This window comes from Trachymyrmex septentrionalis, unplaced genomic scaffold (assembly GCF_001594115.1).
Source record: "Trachymyrmex septentrionalis isolate Tsep2-gDNA-1 unplaced genomic scaffold, Tsep1.0 scaffold103, whole genome shotgun sequence".
In the NCBI taxonomy this organism is placed as follows: Eukaryota; Metazoa; Arthropoda; class Insecta; order Hymenoptera; family Formicidae; genus Trachymyrmex; species Trachymyrmex septentrionalis.
Window position 1 is genome coordinate 623091 of NW_017304155.1, and position 20904 is coordinate 643994.

General features: G+C 35.0%; 1 protein-coding gene across 3 annotated transcripts; it reads right to left on the minus strand.

Moving 5' to 3' along the window:
• Nucleotides 1-3439: 3439 nt before the first annotated feature.
• On the minus strand, nt 3440-18222 carry LOC108757153 (E3 ubiquitin-protein ligase HECTD1). 3 transcript variants are annotated; one of them, XM_018501559.1, is made up of 23 exons: nt 18155-18222; nt 17965-18010; nt 17272-17316; nt 16626-16765; nt 16303-16537; nt 15860-16200; nt 14726-15785; nt 11743-12139; nt 11434-11469; nt 10954-11220; nt 10314-10867; nt 9321-10227; nt 8951-9237; nt 8583-8840; nt 8254-8461; nt 7812-8012; nt 7276-7535; nt 6971-7129; nt 6323-6538; nt 5997-6241; nt 5340-5910; nt 4183-5237; nt 3440-3999 (listed from the first exon to the last, which is right to left on the minus strand). In XM_018501559.1, exons 4-23 carry the CDS (start codon nt 16763-16765, stop codon nt 3717-3719), a joined length of 7680 nt encoding a protein of 2559 aa, XP_018357061.1. In that variant the 5' UTR covers nt 17272-17316; nt 17965-18010; nt 18155-18222; the 3' UTR covers nt 3440-3716. The 3 variants fall into 3 exon arrangements, with proteins under 3 accessions (XP_018357061.1, XP_018357072.1, XP_018357066.1); XM_018501570.1 differs by lacking the exon at nt 11434-11469; XM_018501564.1 differs by lacking the exon at nt 18155-18222 and having other exon boundaries at nt 17965-18124.
• Nucleotides 18223-20904: the final 2682 nt, after the last annotated feature.

A 20904-nucleotide genomic window follows, 5' to 3' on the forward strand; every position in this document is an offset into this window, starting at 1 on the left:
ATAATATCCCAAAAATAAAATATAAAAAAATTACGTCTATGATAATTGCATACAGGTATTGTACGTCAAGTATTTGAAAACATATTGACTTTAAAACTAAAATTTGTATATTTCTTAGAAAACTTATTGTATTTTAATGAAATGTTTACAGTAAACTAAGTGACTCGTAAGTTAATCGATAAAATCGCCTTTAGCGGCAATAATAGCTTCAATTCTCTACCGGAAACGTTTGCATGCCCGAATCAAATGATCCTCGTTTATATGCGTCATTACTCTGGTAATAGCTATTCTTAGGGAATCAAGCTAGGTGGCCACATATTTAGGGTTATGTGATCATGCAGATTCTCGGACATCCAATCTTGCATTGTCATGGCTTTGTGTGAAGGAGCAGAGTCCTGTTGGAATACGTATGGCCTCTCATCACGCACGCTATCTATCCAGGGTTTCACAACTGCTTCCAAAACTTCAATGTAGGCAGCAGCATTCACCCGAAGTCTTTGAGGAAAGAAGTAGGGTGGCATGACATGTCCTTCATTTTTTACCACTCCCAAAACCATGACAGTTGCCGGAAACTTTGTGTGCATAACATGAGGAACATCTGAAGGATAGCCACCCATCATTTCGTCGGTTTATTTTTTGATCCTGGTCAAAATTTTTTTCATCAGAATAAACATCCGAGATTTCAGGATGTTTTAACTTGTTTAAAAGTCGTGCCCGGGTGAATCGCTGTTCTCGAGTTTGTGCCGACATAAACTGACCTTTGCGCATCACATAGAACTTGTACCGGATGTCTTCGTGGACAATGCGACGGATTGTGCACTCAGAAACTTGAAGGTCTCTCGATATGGCCCTTATGGACTTTGAAGGGTCTTCATCAATAATGCCCTGGACTTGCTGCATAAAGTGTGATGTTCTAACTCTGTCTGAACGTGCCTTATGTTTTTTGCGCTTGGCAACACTTTCCACATTGCCATCAGATGCTTCTAACTCTCGACGAACTTTGTGAACAAACGATCGGGCGATTTTCAAAAATTGTATTTCAAGATTGCTGTATATAGTGACGATAACAGCATGTCTTTTCATTTCCTGAGTCAATTTTTCCACTTATGATTTGAAAAGAAAAAAAATAAAACTTGCTGCGAAAACTTGACAGCCACATATGTGAGTGTTCTCAAATACCTGACACATCTTATATTTAGCCCAATAATTAACATTATATAAAAAAAAGAGTAGTAACACATCTTGTAATTTTTTTTACTAAAATAGAATAAACGCATAATTCACAATGTAAATATATTAGATAAAATAGTTTGATTAGAAGATATGAAAAAAGAAATGAAAGCATTAATACATAACTTACTAATAAAATATAAATAGTATGTATCTTGTTATCATACATACAAATTATATTAATATATGGTATACATAATGTTTATGTATAACTTTATAAAACTTGTAACGAGGATATACATCGGGAAATATATTATACATTACAGCACTTTTTTGCTTTTATTCATCTCCTTCATGAGAATAATTTATATTACAGTAATGATAATTTTTTGAAGTCAATATATCATATTAATTCAATCTTTTCTCACATTTATATTATCTTTGTATCTTATTTTCTAAAAACTATTATTACAACTATATATCTCGAATTTTTTTCTATTATAATCGCGCGCGTGAGCATTAAGTAGCATAGTATTATACAAGGATATAGTGATTAATTTATCCGATTTTGGTAACGCTCGCAACGTATCGTCGTAATATCGCAACTTATTTTTTTTCGTTTCACATTTAAAGAGATACTTCTGCGTGTTTTAGCATATAGAATATTTAGAAGTTAAATACATAAATATACAGTTAAGGAGCAATATTTGAAAGCTGTAAATATTGACCTAAATACTATACGAAACATTTTTAATATCATGAATGAAAAATGTATCATTTTACGAATTATGTCAATTTCGATTTACATAATTTTCTTTTACATAAACATTTTTAGAACATAATTTGTTTACATAATATATGTGCATATAAATATTCTTATAATAAGGAATTTTTTAATTTTTTAAATTTGTTTTTTGTACAGACTATTTTTAAAGTAACATTTACGGTAACATTTCTATAATGAAGAAAATATGGCTATTTAAGTGAAAAACTTCCAAGTTTTTCTTCCATGAAAATAGTAAATATATTTAAAATACTTCTATGAAGACATTTTATGAAAAATAGTCTTTGAATTCGACCAATTTTATAATAGTTAATGCAATCAAAATTTTAAAACATGTCATTTACAGATATCTTCTAAATGTTCCATAACATACATACGCGTGTACATAGACGCACCGCACTCGCTAGCATTTAAACATTCACGCGTATATGTATTCGAAAAACAAATTATTTTTTATTTGCAGTATATAAGAAGATAATACATCTATCTCATAAATCGATGTTAACGCAATATATATCAAAGTGCAATATGATTGAAGAAATCTGATTAATCATAGCTTATAAATCATGGATTCAACGAGTAATAATATCTATAGTAAAATAAAATAAGATAATTACTAATTCACGCCAAGAAATTACATTAAATATAAATATGTATACAATAAATATATATATATATATTTTACCTTTTTTTTATCTATGTTTAATAATTTAATTGGATTGATTCATAAATAAGTTATGTTGTAGATAATTTATCTATGGAGAATCCCAAGTTACTTTAATTGTACTTAATAATTTTTACATTTACTTATAGTAGTAAAGGATCCCTCAGTTACAAATCAGTATATATTATATCAGTACATCATTTTGAAATCGTGAAAGTAAACTCTTAAAACAGAAGATTTGAAAGTACATATGCGCCATAATATATAACATAATTTTTGAGAATTTATTAAGGGAGCAGTGCTATTGTAATGACTCAAAAAATTATATTAATGTATAGTGAAAGTATTATAACAGATCGAGGAGTGTGAAAATGGTTTATGATAATTTCGTTCGGAAAATAATCACTCACGGACTGATTCCGAATAAAAGTTATTCCAATTTCAGTAACAATTGAATGCTTTGAAATTATTGATGATAACAAAATCTACGTTACATGAGAAAATTAAGAAATGCTAACATGTCATAGCTCACTGCGTTTTGTTATTTATAAAGGCTCTGTAAAAGAAAATGAGAAAGTTATTTATGAATCAACCCAATGCATGTATATACGAAATATTAGAAGAGCAATATACAAAAAATTAATGTGATTTTAAGAGAGCTTGAAACATTGAATGATAAATGTACTATGATTTATTGATCATAAATTTACTGAAATGATAAGATACATTTTTCAACGTAGAGAGAGAAATAAGGATAGAAAAAAGAACAAGAATATGTGAAATTATTTTTTATCTAAATTAAAGTAAAATATGGAGGCAAAACAAAAAAGATCAAAGAAACATATTTAAATATTTTAGACACGTATTTTTGCTATCTGTTTATACTAATTCGTACCAAAAAAATAAAATTATCAAATTACAATAAAGGCCGTACATCTGTTTTTACATATACAACGTATACATACACACGCGCGCGCGCGCGCGCGGGCGCGCGCGCACACACACACACACACACACACACCTATCTCGATCTGTTAAGTATAATTTTTTTCCCGCATAATTTATGACTAACTTGAATCTTGAGATAAGAGAATAAATTCAATTCAAGTGAAACCCTCTTTCTCGGGTAGCAGCCAACAGCCTTTCTCTCAGAATTTCTTCAGTAGGATATTCTGGTAATTTTAAGTAATGAACACAGGTATTAACAGAAGGATAACCACCAGAACCAGCGTCCACTTTCCGTACGACAGTCAATCTAGGGTGTAAATTACATAAACCACCTGGAGGTAGAGCCGAACAACCGGTGGCAAATTGTAAGAATGCTTTTCTTTCAGATCCAGTTAATGATAACAGTACGTTGACAAATCTTTGGAAACCAGGGCTAAAAAAATAGAATTAAATGAAATAATGTGAGATTAACGCTGTCTATCATGTAAGTCCATTTAATTTATATCTATTTTTATGAATAGTGCAGATTTATATAGACTTTGCTCATAATAAATTTATTATAAAAAATAAGTTACGATATCACAGAGTACAACATATCGTTGATGCACTGTCTTACCTTTCCTTTGTGTATCCTAATTTTGGCTCGGTGTAATTGAGCAAATCTTCTCTCGTCCATTGTGGATTCTGTTCTCCACAAAGCATCGCTCTCATTTCATCTGGACTAAAGACATGGAGCTTTTCCATTGGAAAGACTTTTGAAAAGCCCGATTTGAACGCTTCGAGTTGTTTATAAATTCCTTGGTTAAGACAGTAATTGATCGTAAGATTTGCATATTCTCTTGCGTTTTCTCTTGTCACTGTAATATCCAAGCCACCTTCCATCAATTCCACTTGATCATGTTGAAAAACTTTCGAACTTGGTGAATACGTCATGGTTAATGCTAAATCCTCGATAGCCACTGAAGTGCCTGATGGATGAGTAATATATAATGATGTTTCTTCGTCAGTGGAGCTTGGACCATCGGAAAAAGTTCTATCACGTTTCGTGATCGCGTTTTGTATTTCTCTTAGAAATTCTCCCCTTACAGGATCCACCTCGACAAGATCTTCTATGTCTAACAAACCGGCGTACCACGGACAAGGTTCTAATGAAGAATACACAGCATCGCTTTCACCTTCTTCCGATATAAAGCTACTCGACATACTAGATGACATACTTTCCTGTGTAACGCCAGTAAGACCGATTTTTTCATTGACATTGTTCGAGATATCACCACGGCACATTAATTTTAAAAATGGACGGGATAACGGTAAATCTACTAATCTATTATCCTGGAGAACTTTTGCCAAAAAGACTCCTAGGAACCAAAAATATCGAACAGCACGATCGCAGCATGCAGAATCTTGCGGTAACGGGGCTGGAAATAAGCCACTAGTTCGCGTTACATAATATCCCGCAGGCCGAATCTTCTCCCCAGAAATACATGTTTGCTCTTCGTTTAAGATCCGAGTGACATTATCATCGGTGGTGTCATCGCATAACCAAAGATTCAAGTCTTTGCGTTGCAGTTCCGCTGCGACTAGTGCAAAGAATTCTAAGGTAGGTCCAAGACCAGTGCCTTCTTCTCCTACGAACGCTACCTCGAGTATACTCTTGCGACTTGCGTGCACCTACAAGAATAAAAGACAAAATAAATAAATGTACATTGACGAGTATTTTTATATTGTTTCATGGTTGTAGATGCAATTTTCTTCCTTTTTTTTCCTTTATACCTTCAACACCTGTTCCGCCCAATCTAATAGCTTTTCTCCCCTCGGTACACTGACTCTTTCGTGCTTGAGCCTGCCGACACGAAATTCATGACTATCGTCACGCCGTGGACTTAGACCAGGTGCCCTTTGTCTTTCAAGGATCGCATCCCGCTGCGTTTGTAGCCATACGATAGACCGTGAAGCACCAAAAGCGGTACAACTGAAATAAAGTCGTCTTGTTTCGAAAGGCAGCAAAAATGGACAACTTCGTGCGAGCTCTTCACACCAATTGGGCAGTGCACCAGCGGCCAAAGCCAACGGGTCCTGAATTTGTTGTACGATTTTATTCGTGATTTTTTTAGATGTAAAGTCATCTGGATGAAGCCAGTAAGTCGTATCATTCGACTCATTCTGCTCTGCCAAAATGCCTTCGTCCCGAATAGTGCCCAAGACAAATACGTGTCTCAAGAGTTGTAGAACATCTTCGACGGTGCACGCATTTGCGTTCTGTGTCAGATTACGAGAGTACAATGTTACAATCGGCGTTGCTCTGCCAGATGATTCCTCATCTCTGGCTTCTTTATATATTATTCTATATGGAAAGGCACAATTAAATTATAATTTGCTAATTTTTTATGATTTGAAAATACGGTATAAAATTAACGAAATTCAAATTACGTGTAGGTTGGTTCCCATATTCTTTTTAATTTCTCTTGACGGCTGCCTAATTCAGTTAACTGCATCAATTCTTGGACCGCTTGAAAAATACTAGCGTGCGAATCCGAAAGTGATATCTCGACATCCGGTATACCCGGGAATCCGGGTCCTTTTAACGATAAAGAAAGTCTAGGCATAGGCAATGATCCTATGCGACTGTTAACTTGCGTCTCACTACCAGGAGGGGGAACTTCCAAATCAGTTGTCTATTGTAAAAATATCTCAGAATGATGCAATTTAAAAAAAAATAGCGTATCTAATTTATTACTTACTAATACATTACTTACTTGATTAATATTAGTTCGACCAGGACGTGGATCAAAAGCAGGGATGAGAGCAGAAAACTGACGCTTCAATACAAACTCATCGTCCCATGCACGTCTTTTGCTACTCTGTGGTGCCTCTTCTTCCATGAATGCTGCCAAGAGATTACGACTTACCATTACTTCTTCGTATTCACCTTCACAACCATCACCTTCTTCTTCATTCTCTTCATCTTCTTCCTAAGGTAATATAATGACGATTATACGTTTAATCGTATATATAACAATTTTTTTACACGTTAATGAACAGTTTCGATGATCTTGATCTAGATATATGTGTTGAGGTCATAGCCCTAATCGTATCACTTGATAACACCAATGATTTCTAAAGTGAGTTGTTCAATTTTGTAGGCACATTCTTCGACTAATCAGATTGATTTAATTTTTTCGTAGTAAAAATATCAAGATGTTAACAGAAAATCATAATATAACAAATTATGCGCAATCAAGTTTTTAAGGAGATCGACTGAGTCGAAGGCAGAATAAAATCTGTGAAGTTTACAGACTTATTTCAGACACACACATGCACGCACGCACGCACGCACGCACGCACGTACGCCCGCACGCACACACAAACACAACTCTTAATGAAATAAAATGCTGCGCAATTACTTCTTGATCATTTTCTTCGTTATCTTCTTCCTCTTCTAGAACACCGTCTTCGTCATCTTCCAATTCAGTCAAAAGCGTTGGTCCACCAGTAGTACGACCTCCACCGGTGCTAGAAGTTGCTACACCTCCGCAGGATTCCAAGAAATCTTCAAGACTGACCTGGAATCATGAATATTTGCTCATTGTATCATAGGGCAAAACCAAATCTTACACTTTCTTTCAAGTAAACAAACAATCTTTGCGAGAATAAATTTCAATAGAACACATTACTTATTAAAAAAAGATTATTCAAATGGTAATTTTACCTGCTCGCTATCGCTACTTGTACTAGTTAAAGACATAGTAAGCGCTTGTCCTAAACCAGGTCCAGTTGTCGTAGTAACGCCACTACCAGCTACTTGTCCACTACTTGTTAGACTTGGATAACTTTGCGCCGTACTAAGCAAACCACCAGGAAAATTGGGACTGAGTGCCAATCGTACGAGACTAGATACAGAATTCGGCCCTCGAATTGGATTACAATTCGTATTAGAATTTGAAGCGAGATGCTGTCCACCCGCAGGTCCTAGAAATTTTTTACCTTTTTTTTTTGTTTCTTTAAGAATTATTTGTTACGAAAGAGATGCAATGTGTTACAAAGAGACAAATTTTCGTCTTTCTAATGTAACTAAATATAATCAAAGAGATAGCTTTGCGTAAACATTTCGCAAAAATACAGCGTACGTGTGAAGATATTGATGGTTTAATGATAATAATAATCATTATAATAATAAAATATACAAGTGATAAAATGATAACAAATGTAATTTCGCCGCATGTGATTACTTAATTTGGAACTAACCTAATGTTCGTCTTCGCGCCATTGCAGCAAAAGTTTCCAACAAACCAGTAGCAGCTGTTGATTCCAAGGTATTGTTAGCATCGGAACAAGCGAGATTAGGCACAGATACCGACATAGGATTGGTAACCACAACGGGACAACCGCCCGTTGTATTTTGCGTAGACGAGCTAGCTTCTTTCTCTCGAGTACAGTCTTTAGCAACTAATTCGAAGGAAATGTATGGAATTTTTACATACGTTATCAATACGATCACGAGGAAAACAAATCAATGTTCGATCATTAATTAAAATGCGATTGTATATTTACCGCATACAAATAAAAAAGGTATTTAAAAAATGTATAGAACGATCTCTCGATCTGATTGATATATCTGATTTAAATATAAGCATTACAGTGCTAAAATGAGTAGTCTACTGAAAGGTATACACATTTATACACATACCATCTGCGATCCCAGTAGGATGATGTCTCGGTACAGATTTAATCCTTAAGTTTTCATCCGACTCGCCAGAAACGCTGATTCTAACAGGAACTAAACCAAGTAGCTCACCACTCAGAAAACTGTTAGTATTGTTGCGCAATCTATCAGCACCTTCTCTCATACGATCCAAAACTTCAGCGGTTTCCAAACTCAATAAACCTCCACTAGCCTGTATAATATATAGATGTCATATTAATTTATCATATAAACTATGATATCTTAGAGAAAGTAAGACGAGAAAGATATTACTTTCAAACAGCAACAACAATAACAATAATCTCACAATTCACCTTATTTCCTCGCACAGTAGCGAAAAGTGGTTTCGAGCTTGACGCTCGATTACTGGTGCTATTAACGGGACAGTCCGTATTGAGAGTGAGGCTCTCGACGATAGTAGCTAGATCGCTAGTAACAGTTGTATCTGGTCTAGGATGCAATACAACCGAAAGTTCGCTCGTCGAGTTTGCTCCGCTCTCACCAGTTACGGCAACCACTGCTTCCGCACGAGCTACCGACAACACACTCTCGGCTATCGACTCGGCAGCTTGCTGCTCGTCGCAAAATTAGATTAATAATATCTTTGAATACGTAGCCTCTTATAGCAACATAAAGCTTTTCATAATTTAGTAAATGCACATGACAACTAAATAAATTTTACCTTTGCTGCTAGATTATCCGCACTCGCAGCTTGATCTGTAGAAGCTACCGAACTACGCATAGCGATATCGGTACAGTCGGGTAAACTAGGAGTGCTATTTGATTTTCGACCTGTTAAAACTCCTCCGCCATTCTTACATTTTGTCGTGTTGTCTGTATCCAAACCAGCGCCGACTAATCTGAGATCGTACTTTCCTTCGGCACCCATTCTATACGAATTCGATCCACCATGATCCCATGTTACGTCTATCCATCCGTTATGTAATTCTCCCGTAACTGTGCCTTCACCTATATTAAAATCAGATCCAGCGTTACGTTCTTGTATCAGTCAGTACACATTGGCAATGAAATTATTATACTCATGCACATACCTGATGGTACGCCATCCTGATCTCTCCACTTCCAATCTAGACCTCTAGCTACTCGAACTCCTGCAACTAAATGTTTAAGAACTTGCATCTTGATAAATCTTCTCTGCTTCCGTACACCGGCTTCTGCTTCCTTGGCTGCACGGCCTAAATCTTCGCACACTCCAGTAACTTCCCCATAAACCTCAAAACCAGACACAGAGAGATAATGCGTCTGTCCTGAAGCATTCTTGCCAATTTGCTGTAGACGTAAATGTCGCCAGCCTTGCGTCTCTTCACTCGGTGGCTCCAATGTCCAAGTAGACGTACTACCCGGCTCATTCAAGGAACAATCGTCTACATGAGCATATAACGTTATCCAAGTAATTCCATCCTTTGATGCTTGAAACATCCAATTCCTCAATGCACTTCTACCATATCCTCTCGCATGTCTTAAGGTATAAGCGCTCGGAATAATCCAAACTCCAAGATCTATCGAGAACCATGCTCGTTTATCATCATTGGTGTGACAATTTAATGCCGATGGATCACGGCTGAGTATATCCTCAAGATGACCATACGGAAGATTTCGTCCGTCGCTCGACGTAACGACAACCAATCCATATTGCCCCGGGTTTACCCATTCGGAACAAGTTTTAGCATTTGTCCCGATCCAATATAATAAACCATTTTCGTCGAAGTCATGTTGATACTTGAACGTTATTCTATTTTCTTCCTTTAATCTTTTCACGAAAGCAAATGTAGATCTATCGTGATCATGCCACTGCTTAGCCACCATTTTTAACAAATGGTTCTCCAATTGTTGTATCGAACTTAATGGTTCCATCTTTAAGCTACGACCAGATCTATCTATTAACGCGCTCTCGCTAGAAGCTTTTTCTAGTCGAAAACGTAATCTCCTCGTCAAAATCTGTAAAATATAACAAAATACGCGCATGAGAAATATATGTGCGAAAGAAGTTTACGTTATTGATATGCATACACCTGTATTGTTACCTGTAAACCGTAGCCTGATCCGGGTGTGTCATACAGATATACGGGTAATTTTTCTATTGATTCCAATACCGAAATCAACTTATGGACTAAAATCTTAGCCGAGTTAAGCTCTTTATTTGTATCTTTTGTTTGGAAGCAATTCTTGAATGCAGTTATCCTTTGCATCCTAAGTTTGGTGGCTCTCAATGTTGGGGGCGTGGGTCCAGAAGGTGCTGCCAATAAAGCAAGCAACGCTTGTACAAGACCACTGGAGTGTAGCTCATATGCGGAAACTCGACCCTCTTCATTCAACAATACTTTGAGTTGTTCTAACGCAGTTTGTAGTATATTGCGCCATTCCCGACTCCCAGATTGTTGTTTTTGGGATGCTTTTTCTATTTGATTAACAATGGCACCGAGCTTGGCAACTACACCGCGTGGTTGAGCTTGAGCTGCTTTAAAGTAACGTTCGTATATCTCTTGTGCTTGTACTTTAACTTTCTGCTTGATCGCTTCGATCTTCGATCTTAATCTTTTCCCTCTTTTGCCAGTCCAACCTGCTGCAAATTCTGGACCTATAAAATGTAAATTATGAGAAATAATCGTAAGACCTTAAGGATTTTAACATTAATAGTATTACGCTGAGATACTTCTCTCATACCTAAGCTTGTTTCCGCTGTAAAGGAATGTTTAGTACCTCTGTTTGATTCAAAAATAAAACCTGGTAAGTCTTCTCTTAAAATGGTTGCTTGTTGTTGACCATCACTATTATGTATACATAATTCACTTTCCTTTCTACTAGATAATGCCCAATTTCCTACGACCAGGCGTGTAGTACCAGGCCGAGAGAGCACAGGTTGACTTACAAAATTCACTTTTAATTGACTACGCGCTCTTTGCAGTTTCTCCAAAAATTCACCACGATTTTCTGCAATGTACGGACATATCGTGTCAGATAATTTATCTTGCTTGACTAATAATTTCAAGATATGAAAGAGAATGAGATATATGCCATTACGTTATAAGAAGAAAGTAAAGAAAGAAAAGTTAAATATTTTTATATCGCGCGTTTGTAGAATGTACTAAAAAGATAAGTATAATGTGTGAGTTATTACACGAGTTAAACATGTATGTAACCTACCTTCAGTTGTAAGCGACTCTGTGTTCCTCCCCTTTCCTGTAGGCAGTTAGTAAAACCAGTTATTTTTTTATATAGTTCCCCTAACAAAAGTTAATCACAAATGGAAAATGTAACGTACCAAGTGACATTGAGGAAACTATATTCGTTTATCATTAATAACGAAAAACAATAAAGAAAATGGTAATAGTGGGATTAATATGAAAAATGGTGCGAGATTGATATGACTTTTGCAAATATAAGATCAAGCGTGTGTTGTGTGTTATATATGTGTGTGTGTGTTCGCGCGTAGGCGGGTGTATGTATGCTCACCGGATGTATCTGTTCCACCTTCCGGACTTCCGCTAGAGTACATAGTTGCCAGTTTGCCGTCAAGGATAAATCTAAACCATCCATTACTTCCGTTCGATAGTTCTAAAGCCGCCGCATCTGACCATATGTAAAGACAATCACGTCCTCGACATATACACCAATCTCTCCAGTGATATGCTCTTCCTATTAATAATTCTTTCGCATCTTCCATTCTTTGTTCTTCTCCCGATTGATTCGATTCCGCTTCTGGTTCGGGCGTAGTTTCTTGTGGCCCGGCTAAAGTAGCAACTTTTGAAAATACTCCTAAACGTGCGAAATGTTCTAAGAATTCATCTTTGCCTTTAATCATCAGATCCTGTATCATTTGCAGGACAATCAAATGACCGTCCTCATCTTCCTGTTAATATTAAAAAACATACAATTTTTTAACAGTTTAGTTAAAATATAAACAAATAAGACAAAAGACAATAATAATAAAAATTGTTAAAAACATAAAAAGACAAAAATAAATACTGTACGTATTATATCATATAATCCACTTTTATTATAAACATTAAGAAAACTGTAGTCTATTTTGCAAAGCTGCAGAACGTAATAGGTGTAGTAAACGGTTATTTTTCTTTCTTGATTCCTTCAAATCTTTTATCAAAACTACGTTAAAAAAATTTTTTTTAATTCGATTCATGCACTTTAATAAATAATCCATAATAAACAATTGTTTTCAAAATTTTGACCATTTTTCCAACATATACATTATTATGTACATGAACTCTCAGATGATGTTGATAGAATTAAATAATTTCAATGGATAATATTTGATGTACATTACACTATACCTATGGTCTGAAGGGATTAAATTATATTTCACTGAAATAAACATAAACATACTTTTAGATCCTATCAATAGCAAACAGGCAGTAGATGAAAGTAGATCTGATACATCTTTTTGATAAATTCTTGAATTTTGTTAAACTTTTAAAGTATATCTCTTTTTATTTTTGGTCTTAGAGAGAGAGAGAGAGAGAGAGAGAGAGAGAGAGAGAGAGAGAGAGAGGAGGGGAGGGATGGAAAAAGAGAGAGGGGGGAGGGAGAGAGAGAAAAATTATTTATGGTATCAAATATTCCACTATATGAAAAAAATATTGATGTAAGATATTTGTGATTTTAGTAATACAAATAATTCAGATAAAATATAATATCATATATAGAGACATAAGACATAACTAAATTTAACTTTAATAAGTAAGGGCCGCGACACAGACTTTTGCATAACACATAGTGCATAAGAGAATCAACCAATCAAAGTTCTTCTTTTCCATGAAATGGAAGGAAAGAAAGAATTCAGATTAGTTGATTCTCTTATATACTATATGTGTTATACATTAAGCGTTATGCAAAAGTCTGTGTCGCAATCCTTAAATTCATGCTTTAAATAAATTACAATAAGTACATTTATGTTAATATTAAACGTATATAAAGTCTGTAGAGTCGTAGCTATTAATTAAAAAACTGAAATTGAAAACTTATGGAATTATAAACAGCATAAAAAACGATTAAAAAATTTTAATTAATGAGCGAAATATGTAATAGATGTTACTATCGTGTCCAGAATGTAGTTGTGAAAATTTAAAAACTTGCGAATTGTAAGATAATTTTGGACCAAACATCTGTAGGTGATGACAATAGTGATGATATGGTATTTTTATTTCACATTTCTCGACTAAATCATTGATATCGTTACTTGAATCAACTATCTCTCTGCACGCATGTTGAAATCTTCGTAACTTTTTGTGTTTGGATTTTTGAGAACTCGTATATTTCTCGATAAGAGAATTTTATTATGCAAACGCTTATCGCGTATAATTTTGTCATTTGTAGAAAAAAAATTTGAAAAGGAAGGGGGAAATTTCTCCTCTACTCGACAAACACACAGAAAAAAATTCTTTTCTTTTAAAATATACATGTTTAAGAAATAGATTTATTAAAAAATAAGCATCTGTGTGAGTACATGTGTGTACATGTGTGTTCGTGCGTGCGTGCATGTGCACGCGAGCCGACACAAATTATATTAATCGAACAAATTACAAAATTTTACATATGAATAATCTGTATCGATTTGCATTGGCTTATTTTTTAGTAAATGATTTCCTAGAACCTTTTCTCTCTTTGTTATATAATATTTAATAGCAAATTCGGCATACTGCATTAGTGCACATTGAGTGCAAACTTTTTCAGTGCCACATTGTGCACACTGTATCAATGCGTTAATGGCGTTTTCCACTGATAGAGTTGGTGCGCATTCGGTACACTTTAAAGCCGTTGTACACAAATTGACATAAAGATGTTTGTAATAAAAATACAGAATTAAATCGCAAAACTCAATACATTTTCAATTAATTCAATTTAAATGAATGTATATTATATAGTAGTTCAACATCTTAACACTCGGACCGGTAAGGCGCTTCGTATTTCAAGTTTCAATACATTTTATTGTGGTATTTGATAAAATATACGTTGGATATTTTATTAATTGAGATATCTCATTTTACATTTAGATTAGGTTAGTGTACAACAGCTTTAATGTGCACAGAATGCGCACCAGTTCTGCCAATGAAAAACGGTATAAGATTGTCGTATTCGACAAATGAAAATTGACCTAGTGTATTGCTGAATTTAGACCATTATATTCAGTCAATCGAATGAACTGGAATTCAAGAAATGTTGCACTGACGTTTCTGAAAGTGCAATTACATAGTGACATAGCACTAAAATGGTTCTGCACTCGTGTCAGTACTAGAGCAGTGCATGTATGCCAAATTCACCATAAGATATAGATTTCTCCATATACATATACATATATATGCACTCTTTCTTTAATTATCTTTTCAATACTAGTATTTGTCCAAAAATATGACATAATGTATGTAAGAATACAAATCGTTTGTGTCGACAGTAGTTGAATAATTACCATTATTATGCTTACCTCATTATCTAAAACATTGGCAATTACTTCAACAAGCATAGCTCCACATCCGCCGGTTTTATCAGAGCCACAAGTTTCTATAAGCAATTCTGGCTGAATATAATGCACCATTTTTCTAATTAAACTTAAGCTCGCTTTCCTAACACTTGGTAACATAGTCGACTGAAAAGTTGCACAAAACACGGGCAACAATCTTTTTAGATAAACAGGCGCCATTTCAGGATCTCCCTTAGGCTCCGTGAATTCTTCCACTTCCGTCTCAAGTTTTTTATGTTCTTGGCTCGGCGGTAACATCCATTCTCCAGGTGATTGTAAAATAGCTGCAACTTCTCTATGTCCTTCATCGACGCGTTCTCTGGCTTTATCCAAAGGTGTTTTACCATCCTCGTCTCTTAAATCAGGATTAGCACCGTGCCTAAGTAGAACTTTGGCGATAGCTGGTCTTCCGAAACAAGCCGCATAATGTAAACTGGACGATCGTTGACCTTTATTAACGTCCGCTCCTCTATCACACAAAAACTCAACCATCTCTTGCGTACCGAATGCCGAGGCCCAATTGAGTAAAGTTTGCCCAACATCGTCCATAAAGTTAACTTCAATTCCTCCTGTATCAATTGCTTCTATCAACGCATCCGTATCTTTTGAACGTATGCAATCGATTAACTGTCTGTGCGACTTTTCTCCAGCGCTATCCAAACGTCTCAGTCTTGGCAGTAAGGGACCAGATGGACCGCCAGTAGTGCTACGTCCCAACGCTGACCTTCCCTCAAACAGTAAAACTAGCAAAAGATCAATCAGTCTCATGGAGTCAAGAGCGCATCGTTCATCTCCCTTTAGTGCCTTTTCTATTGCATCTGGTAATTCCGAACGTAGAAGATCGTGCGTAATGGATGGTGATCCTCTACAAAGTGTCGATAAAAGACTAATTATAGTTGAAACAGAAGCACAAGACTTTGGTTCCGGAGTTGGAACTGTGGTTACAGTACTGGATGACGGAGGTGTCTTCGGATTGCTGCAAGTCGCCGTAGCGGATGTGCCAGGGCCTGCCGCATTTGACAATCTAGAAAATGATTGTCACAAGAAAAGATATAAAACGATATGACAATTTATATCATCATATTAAAGATTATATACCGATATAAAAGTTCAGAAACTAATCCATTTGATGCTAATGGTGCAGGATCTGTTCCTCTTCTGGAAAATCTGTCCGCCAGTGATGCAAAGCAACGAAGCGCACCATCGGCAACGTGTGCGTCCTCATGTCTGAGTAACACCGATAGAGCCTCGACACAATCGGGTAAAGCTTTATCTTGAGGTTCAACTTTGCCGCATAATCGAGTAACAACTGCCATCGCCGAATGCAACGTGTCCCGATGTACGCGCGCTCCATGTTCTCGAATAAAACACAATGCGCAAGGTAGACCACCAGCTTCGAACACGGCACCTGCCTCTCTGGCGCATACAAGTTCTAATACCTGATTTAAGATATGAAAGTGAGATTCCATCAATTTGTCTTATATTCCAGAAATGTAATCCAAAAATTTTACATGAAACTGATTTAATTCAATGTATCCTACCTTTATACATTGCTCTGCTAAATCCCGACTGACTCTTGAACCAAGTCCAGCACCAGAGAGACGACTACAGATAGCCTTTACTGCACCTTCCATAGCAACCACTCTGCGCGTACATTCTGCGGAGACATCCAAATAATATGTGATAGCTCGAGCAGTCACTTCGAGCACACTGTCTGGCACTAATTCATCCAAAAAGATTCTGCAAAGCGCTGGGAGAAATGTACGTGGAGGACAGCTAAAAATATAATGTAAAATATACAATAGGATATATATAAAATATTCATTATGCTGTAAATTACATCAGTTGATCAAGTCATTTTTACCATTCAAAGCAACGATCCACATTATCAGACATGAGTAACAGCATACACAGTTGTTCTAATGCGATTAACTGCATGTCTCTTTCATCTCCTTGCCCCATACTAAGCCATTCTAACAAAGTCTCAGGATCAACATCTGCCATCTCAAAAAGAAAATACATTATTTTATATTTTAATTATGCTTGTATCTAAACTTCTATAATTTGCATTAAAAATCATAACTTAAAAAAAATGTTTAAACATGTGTGCAAACTATTGTAAGCTATAGTAGACTGATAAAAATTAAGAAATAACTTGATCATTTTATCTAAATACTTGACAACAATTGTCCATATTTCTACAACTATATTCTAAAATTCATTGCTAATGCTGAAAATCTATTGTGCATATAAAGTAAATTATAGATATTTAGTGCAGACAGTAAATTTAAACTTGGAACTCAACCAATATGTAATAAATTATCAATGAGCTATTATTATATACAACCAATTCTTTAAATAAATATATAATAAATGATAAAAATATAAAGTTAAAAAATTAAATAACCCAAAGTTGAAAAAATTTATTAATTACCATAAATTGCTAGAATGTAAAATAAACAATTACATTTCTCTATTGGAAAATGTAATATAATTTGTTCATTACTTACCTTATGCTTTAAACAGCACCAAACGGATTATTTTATTTCAATACTCTGAAAGTTATACAGAACACATCATTAAACTATACAAATTGTATTAACCATTAATATTATTTAAGGGAAAAAGTAAGCAGGACAAGCAAATATTGTAAGTACAATGTCATTGTACAAACACAAGTCTGTTCTATTCCATTATAATATAAATATGTATAATTGAATATGAAAAAGTAAACTCTAAAACTTTACATAATTTTAAGACAATACAAATGTTTGATAATTTGTTATCGTCTCATTGTTTACTAAGATATTACACACAGAGGGAGTCAGATGCAAATAAAATGTCATTACGAATCATGACAAGTAGCAGAATCGATGGGATCGGTAAAAGAAAAATATGATTATGATACATCAATATACAATGTACAAATACGGCTATTACGACTGGAGCATAATAAAAATTGAAAAAAAGTCTATTACCAAGACAATGCGAGATAAAATGTTTTCATCAAGGAAACTTAACCATACGTACTTATCCATTTTAAAGAGATAAGAAAGCAATTAAGACAAAGAAAATGTAGCACGATCAAAGTAATAATCATATTTCGATAGATTTACTATATTTACACACATCGCAAGCGCATCAATCGTGCTATATACGCGCAGGCACATACGCTGATATACACGCCTGTTGTTAAAGCGTACCGTTGTAAAAGACATTCCATTCCTCGTGATAGGTCAACTCGTCATCCTTTTAGCAGAAGTGTCGTTTACCATCGCGGAAAAAAACAGATTAATTGTATATATGTATATATGTATATATATATATATATTTCATCCGTTAACAATGCGAACTAGATTTTGTGTTAACGGATCGACTTAACAAAGCACTTACACCGTAAGTAATTTCTTCTTTATATCATCGATACGTCATATATACTCCTCGCCATTTACATATGTGATGTTCATTTTTGATGTAGACTGGAGTCATGCAACTAGTCTGAACTAGAGTCCCTAGAACTATTAGAGTCTGGCCATCCCTCCATCCTCTCTTGTGATTGGCGTGCTCACACAATCGTTGCATTCAGCGTATTCAACTGTTGCAGAGCGGATCCGTAGCGCTCACAGCTATTGGATGATCTCGAATATTCTAGAAGAATATACCAATAACAACAAACGCTCACGGATCCACTCCACAAGAGTCTGCTAAACGCGACTTATGGGTGCTTTCTAATTGCAATATCCCTAAACACTTTCATGCATACGGTGACACAAGTTGTGTTCCAATTGTTATTGTTGTGTGTCCGTTATTGTCGACACAACACTACACATCTGGGCCCCTATTCTTGAAAAGTATCGCATACGAAAAACTAAGAAAATTCTATAGTCTATGTAACGCATACTATAGTATTTCCCTAGTTTTTCGTATGCGATACTTTTCAAGAATAGGGGTTCTGTACTCAGTCGAGGCTGTGTAAACTAGTGTTTTCTAGTGACAATTATATGTTACTAATTGCAGCAGCTATAAATGAGGTTGGAAGACGTTGAGTGGCCGACACTTTTTTTGTTTTTTGTTTAATACAGGCGGAAAAAGCTACATTTAATCTAATTCTATCCAAAACGGATCTCAATCGTGCACAACGTACATATTCTGTTCCAATTGAATCGTACACAATGTTACACTTTGTACATATATTCCTGTGTACGTTGTGTTAAGATGTATAAAGCAATTGGAAAGCACCCAATGGCAGTACCAATCGAGAACACACATACAATCATATCGCCAATTAAGAGCAAACACATATTTCGGACACGCACCGTCCATTCAGTCGTTCCATTCTTCCAGGAACAATTATTATTGGCCAATTTCATAACTACGAATATTATTAAACCCGATTAAGCATGTTGTGTAAATGTCAGTAATTGGCATAGACTTCTATATATACTACTAGCTTGTTTGAAAAAGTGGTCCACAATTTTGATGTAACATTATATGCATGCGTCGAAAACCGCTTGGAATTAAAAATGAGATAGGTATTGTATGTTGTGTATGTTTGATATTTATTGAAAGCGAGAAACAGTTCTAGTGCAGTCTAAGAACAATACAGGAACAGAAAACAGACCACTAATTTAACAGTATAAAAACCACCAAATACTTATTTTCATAATCCAGCTATTATAAATTATTCTAATTTATAAGAAATTAAATCAAATCGCATATTTTATACACGTTTACTAATATTCAATTGTTTTTCCACTATCTTTACCTTTTTACTTGAACTCTTTCTCTGCCAAAAGAAACAAAATTTTTATGAGATCACATCACTTTTTCTTCCAAAAGAAACAATACTTTTCGCTATGAGATCACACCACTTTCATAAGGTTATACGTTTAGCATGTGAACAATTGATGCAAAACATAGTCATATTGCATTCCTTTGGGTATGTGGCGATCGCCACCAGAGGTCCAAGACGGGACTCGCTCGGTTTCGCGAAAGCACCTCAGTCACATGAAGTTCCTTTAAATAGGATAACAATCTAAAACTGATTCCAGGGCGTCTAAGGCAGGTCCCCACTACATCGCCTTACTGATGAGAGTCTAATGGTGTGGGACCGAGAAACGCCACGGCCGACCAAATAGCTGCGAGTCTGGCTTCCTTAGTGAGTTTTCTCCTTTACCGACATTCCTTATATGTAGCAATCCGCTACAGGTATATTCGTGATGCATACGCAGAACTATCATACAATTTTGGTGTCCATTTCACATAAACTTGCCCTAAAGAGTTAACAGTCTAGTAATATATATAAAAGTCTGTAAATTGGTCCAACATTTTTCTTCTATTCGCGCCAGTAATTTGAAAAGTATTTTCGTAAAAACTAATACTTATAATAGAATTTATTAAAGTTTTATTATTGTCATTGTTTAACTTTTATGTAAATATTATTAAATAATATTTTTCTATAATAAATTATGTAAAAAGAAACGTAGAAAAAGAAAGGATGTAAAAAAAGAGTCGATTTGTAAAAATATGTAAGTACCGACGAGAAACTATTAAGCCAGCGGTACATGATGCTTGTTTTCCTGTTGAATTGCTAACTGAATTAGAATCTTGTCATCGTATTGGCTACGATGCTGATACTGGCAAAATTCTAATCCAGCTAGCAATCATTCAACAGAAAAACAAACATTGTGTGCCGCAAGCTTTAAAGACAGTTGGCGCTTAAAAGTTCGCAATTAACATCACTAAAATTAGTGATTAATACTCGTTTTTACTAATGCAGTTTAATTTTAATCTCGGTTCAACTAATTCTTCGTCTTTTCTTAATTTTAAGAATAAGAAAAAGATAAAGAGTAAGTTGAATCGAGATTAAAGTTAATCCACATTGAAAACGGAGATAAGAGTAAAAAATTGATAATACCATAATAAAAAGACAAATGTATGCTTATGTGCAAAATATAATCACGTGACAGTTGAGAGACCAATCAGAATGGTTATTAAGTTACGTCGTTTCGTGGTAAATTCGAATGGATTATTTATCACTATATTTACAGCACTCCTTGCAATATACTTTAACAAATACAAAAGATATTAAACACAAAATAAATATTAAAAAACAATATTATAAATATAAAAATATTATAATA